General features: G+C 44.3%; 1 protein-coding gene across 1 annotated transcript; it reads right to left on the bottom strand.

The window, feature by feature from the left end:
* Nucleotides 1–1,018: 1,018 nt before the first annotated feature.
* On the bottom strand, nt 1,019–2,643 carry LOC311489730 (nuclear factor 7, brain-like; the record flags this gene model as incomplete). Its single annotated transcript, XM_084546951.1, has 2 exons — nt 2,521–2,643; nt 1,019–2,412 (listed from the first exon to the last, which is right to left on the bottom strand). Exon 2 carries the CDS (start codon nt 2,393–2,395, stop codon nt 1,019–1,021), a length of 1,377 nt encoding a protein of 458 aa, XP_084403077.1. The 5' UTR covers nt 2,396–2,412; nt 2,521–2,643.
* Between the last annotated feature and the right edge of the window lie 2,369 nt (nt 2,644–5,012).

Raw genomic sequence — 5,012 nt, 5'->3', positions numbered from 1 at the left:
AGCCTGAACAGAAGCTTAAACACAAGAAAACTTTATGCTAATGATTCACAAGGATATAAGCAGCAGCTGGAGCTGGTTGAAATCATGAAGAAGAAGAGGAAGAAGACATTTCATCTTTATATTTATTGACCCTGTTGAGCTTAACAATACACCACATTCCATCCCCCTACAGAACCCTCACAACATCTCATAGACTGGGACTTGCACTAAGCTGCACTTTATTTACATCCTTCTTTTTAAGGGTGTTTTTAATTTTTCACAAGTGTTTTATTTAAATGTTACGTTATTTATATGTGTGCCTATTAAGTCTCCATTAAATGTTGTTATGTTCTCATAATGACAATAAAGACTCTTGATTCTTGATGAAGCACCAGTTAATCTCATCAGAGTTCATGTCTGGTAGAGACTGGTTTTATGTGTCTCTGATATTATTGTTGTATTTATTTATGTTTTCAATCAGAGCACAGTTCTACCTGTCCACTGACTCCGCCCCCTCCACCCATCCTGAACAAACAAGGAGCAGGTGAGACACTCATAACTATGTGAAACAGTTTAGTTTAGCTTAGCTTGCTTTAGTTTGTGTGTAGCGTAGATTAGCTTAGCTTGGCTTAGCTAGGCTGACTTTGGCTCAGTTTACTTTACCTTACCTTAATTTACTTTAGCTTGAATTACGTTATTTTATTTTAGCTTAGCTTAGCCTATCATAACTTCATTTGCTTTATTTTTACTTAATAGTTTTCATTTTTTTTTTAGTTTATCTTGTGATCAGTGGTCTACAGCAGCTTGGAGGAATTTTATCCCATTCCTCAGAACAGAACCACTTCAGTTCTGAGATGTTGGTGGGTTTCCTCACATCAACTGCTTGCTTCAGGTCCTTCCACAACATTTCTATTGGATTAAGGTCAGGACTTTGACTTGGCCGTTCCTAAACATTCATCTTGTTCTTCTTTAACATTCATGACAACGAAACAACAATTTTTATGATCACAATACACATCTATAATGATCCTGTTTATCTCTAACTGATCTGATTCACTGGCAGTATTTTCACTGGGACTTTAACCCCATTGAAAATAAATGGAAACATTCTATCATTGAAAGTGTGTCTGAAGGTTTTTATGTGTTTGTTAGTATCAAGATCAGAGAACGACAGATTTCCTCTTTTCCAGTCCAGATTCACTCTGATCCTGTGGATCTTCTTCTCTACTGAGAGAACAGTTGGAGGATCTGGTGGTGACCATGTGAAGTATTTACCTTCATAGAACATTATTCCCCACAATCCAGACTCTATGAGTCCCTTCCTCTGGACAGACTCTGCTAACACACCCAGTGCCCACCATGTGTTATCTCCAACATCAACATCCCAGCTGTGAGTCCCTGAGTTAAAGCCCTCAGAGCCCAGGACAGACCAGTGATAATCAAACCTCTCTGGATTATCAGGAAGATGTTGTTTAACTCCTCCTCTTCCAGTGGTCAGATCTTCAGACAGGATCAGATCTGGATGAGCAGTGTTTGGATCCAGAACGACAGGAGTGTAGGAGACCATGTCCTTCATGTTGTTCCAGATGTTGAAGGTCAGGTTGCCCAGATGTTTGGCCTGGTCTATCAGAGCTCCTGAGGGCAGCTGTGGATCATCCAGCAGGGGGCAGCGCTGGACTCTTTCCACTGCAGCCTTGTAGTTGTTCAGGAATGAGACGTCTTCAGCTCTCAGCTCCTCCTCTGTGGCTCTGACTGTGTCTGAAAGAGCTGCTATCTCTCTGCTCAGAGTCTCCATCTTCTCCTTCATCATCTGACTCTTCTGCTCCTCTTCCTCCCTCAGTGCAGCCATCCTGGCCTCCTCTTCCTCTGCTAGAAACTGGTGAAGCTTCTTGAACTGCTCCTTAATCTGCCTCTCTGTGTGTCGGGCCTGGACCTTGATGTGTTTTTCTGTTTCATCAAACTTCACTTTAACTTCCTCACAAACCTTTAACTTCTCCTTTAAGGGCTCCAGAGTTTCCTGAAGGTTCTTCTTGTGCTGTCGTGCAGCTTCATCGATGGGTCTGAATCTGTGGTTGGAGTGTTTTTCTGAATCTCTGCAGACGAGACACACTGGCTGGTGATGGTCCAGACAGAAGAGTTTGAGTTTCTCAGAGTGCAGACTGCAGAGAGACTCTGAAGATCTCTGATCTCTCTCCTGTAAGAAGGACTCACACAGGTTCCTCAACACCAAGTTTGAAGGTGGATCATCTCTAGAAGATCTTCTGTTACAAACTGGACACTGGTGTGTTGGTTTCTCTCTCCACCAGTTCTTCAGACAGACTTTACAGAAGCTGTGGCTACATGACAGAAGAACAGGATCTCTGAAGACGTCCTGACAGACCGGGCAGCAGAGATCCTCCTCTGATCTGGAAGCCATTTAGTCTCTGAGTGAAGCTGAAACACAGCAGACACAAAGTCCAGTCAGTCATGGCTCTCCTCCATCTTCTACTAACTTCACTGAAACTTCCTTTGACTTTGAGTCCTGTTTTTGGTCAAACTCACCTTCAGTGTGTGGAGAGTCAGCAGCTTGAAGCAGCAGTGTTGTAGTTTTCCACTTTTCTCTCCTGTAGCTGGACTCACTCAGAGGAAGGTGTTAGTTTGGTCTGAAGGTGAATCTGATTGTCTGTGTCTCTCTTTAGTCTCACACAATAATAAACTGTTTCCTGGTTTGTCTCAGGTAAATCAGGTGAGGGGGCGGCCCTTTACCGGAACTCTCATAAATGTAAAACTTTGACCTGTTAGTCAGGGAAGTGTTTCAATCTAAAGTATTTAATCTCTGAGTCCAGCCATCCTTCAGAGGAACCTCAATTCAGCTGCTTGTAACTGTGATGTAATTCTTTCAACCACAGTTCATGACCATAGATGAGGACTGGAACGAAGATAGACTGGTAAATGGAAAGCTTTGACTTCCATCTCATCTCCCTTTTTACCACAACAGTTAGATGCAGCGCTGTCATTTCTGCAGCCGCTGCACCAAACCATCTGTCCATCTCCTGCTCAATTTTACCATCACTCATGAACAGCACCTCAAAATACTTGGACTCTTGGACTTGGAGGGACGAATTCACCGTTTTTCATCAGAGCACCATGGCCTAAGACTTGGAGGTGCTGACCATCATCCCAACCACTTCACACTAGGTTGCAAACCGTCCCAGTGCTGGAGGTCACGGTCTGATGGAGCCAACAGAACCAGTGAGGCTCCCATACCTGACCTCCCCCTCCCTCTGACTGCACCTTGAGGTCCTACTCATGGTATTGATGGACAGCATCTCAAGGTGTAAAGTGACAGCCTTGGCCAACACCCACTGGATATGCACTTGACTTTTTGCCGAGGATACGGACACGGCTCTTATCACTCCCTCAGGAAATACACGCAACCAGGTTCGTCAATTACTGATGGATTTAATCGCAGCTTCAGTTATCATCCATGAAATCCACCGTCGAACTACATGCAATACAATCGCACACAGAAAATACTTATTACACACACTGTACCGTTCAGACAGACACGCATCCGCTAAGTAGCTTAACGAGCAATTAAACGTTAACAAAATGCGCAACAATATTCAGACATTAAACACATATACCTCGCTGGCTGCAATTCACCATGAGGGAATGAGAAGCAAACGAAGGAATGGGCAACTTCTTCAACTTCGTCTAATCAAGGCGTAACAACTCCTGCCATTCATCGACTTGGGGAAGACAGCACATGTCAGTGTATAACATAAACTTCCTGGTTGCTACTACTTAAAGTGTCCCTGTGCAACACAGAAATACATAAAATAAAAGTTCCTCGGTCGGTATGCATTAAACAAGAAACAGAAAAATAATACATGCAAATTAACAAAAAAAATAACAACATAAATAATATATATAGCAGTTAAAGCTCTCACTTTGGTTATACAAGGACTGGATGGCTCATAACAATGGCTCCTGTATCCTATACTCCCTCAGTAACAAAGTCCTATACCTTCTCCAAGTCCACAAAACACATGTAGACTAGATTGTCAAACTCCCATGATCCCCTTACCTGCCCTGAAAGGGGAAAGAGCTGGTCCATTGTTCCACAACCAGGACAGAATCAACATTGCTCCTCCTGAATCCAAAGTTTGACTATCAGTCAGACTCTCCTTTCTAGTATCCGGGAGTAAACTTTCCTAGGGAGGCTGAGTAGTGTGATACCCCAATAGTTGGAGCACACCCTCTGGTTCTCTTTTTTAAAAATGGGTACCACCACCCCAGTCTGCCACTACACAGGTACTGTCCCAGACCTCCATACAACATTGAATAGGCGAGTCAACCAAGACAGCCCAATAATATCCAGAGCCTTCAGCATCTCAGGGTGCATCTCATCCGCCCCTGGCACCTTCCTGCTGGGGAGCTTCTTAATTACCCCAGACACCTCGGCCAAGGATATGAACGAGACTTTGTGGTGGTCAGGTTCAGGAGATCCTCAGAGTGTTTTTTCCACTGCCCGACAACATCCCCATTCTGGGTCAGCAGTTCTCCTCCCAGACTCAGCACAGTCTGGGCTAAGCCCTGTTTTACCTCCCTAAACCATGTATGTCTGTGAAGGTTCTCAGTCATCCAGGTCATGGTATATCCAAAAAAGGTTAAAAAACTCATCCGAGTAGCTTCTTCAGTTCTGGGGGACTGGTGGGACGTCTGAGGTTTAAATAGGAACTCCTCCTGAAACTTGCTTGTTATGTTAACAACCAGAAACCGGTGAAGCTAATTTCCATTAACGATTGGGTACCTTAGAGCACCATTCAATGGGAAGGGTTAGAGCCTGAAGAACGTGTCCATCTGCAAGTTCGAAGGTTGCTGCCACGTCAGGCACCGACAACTTTTTGGCTGGGATGCATGAGAAGCTCTCCTGGAGGTGGGAGGTGAAGATCTCATGAACAGGGGCCTCCACCAGTCGTTCCCAGTTCATCCTCACTACAAGTTTGGGTTTCCCAGGTCTGACTGGCAGCCTTCCCCATCACCTGATC

This window comes from Chelon labrosus (genome assembly GCF_963514085.1).
Source record: "Chelon labrosus genome assembly, chromosome: 6".
Classification (NCBI taxonomy): Eukaryota; Metazoa; Chordata; class Actinopteri; order Mugiliformes; family Mugilidae; genus Chelon; species Chelon labrosus.
The sequence above is the reverse complement of the archived record's forward strand: the minus strand, read 5'-3'. Positions and strand labels throughout refer to the sequence as shown.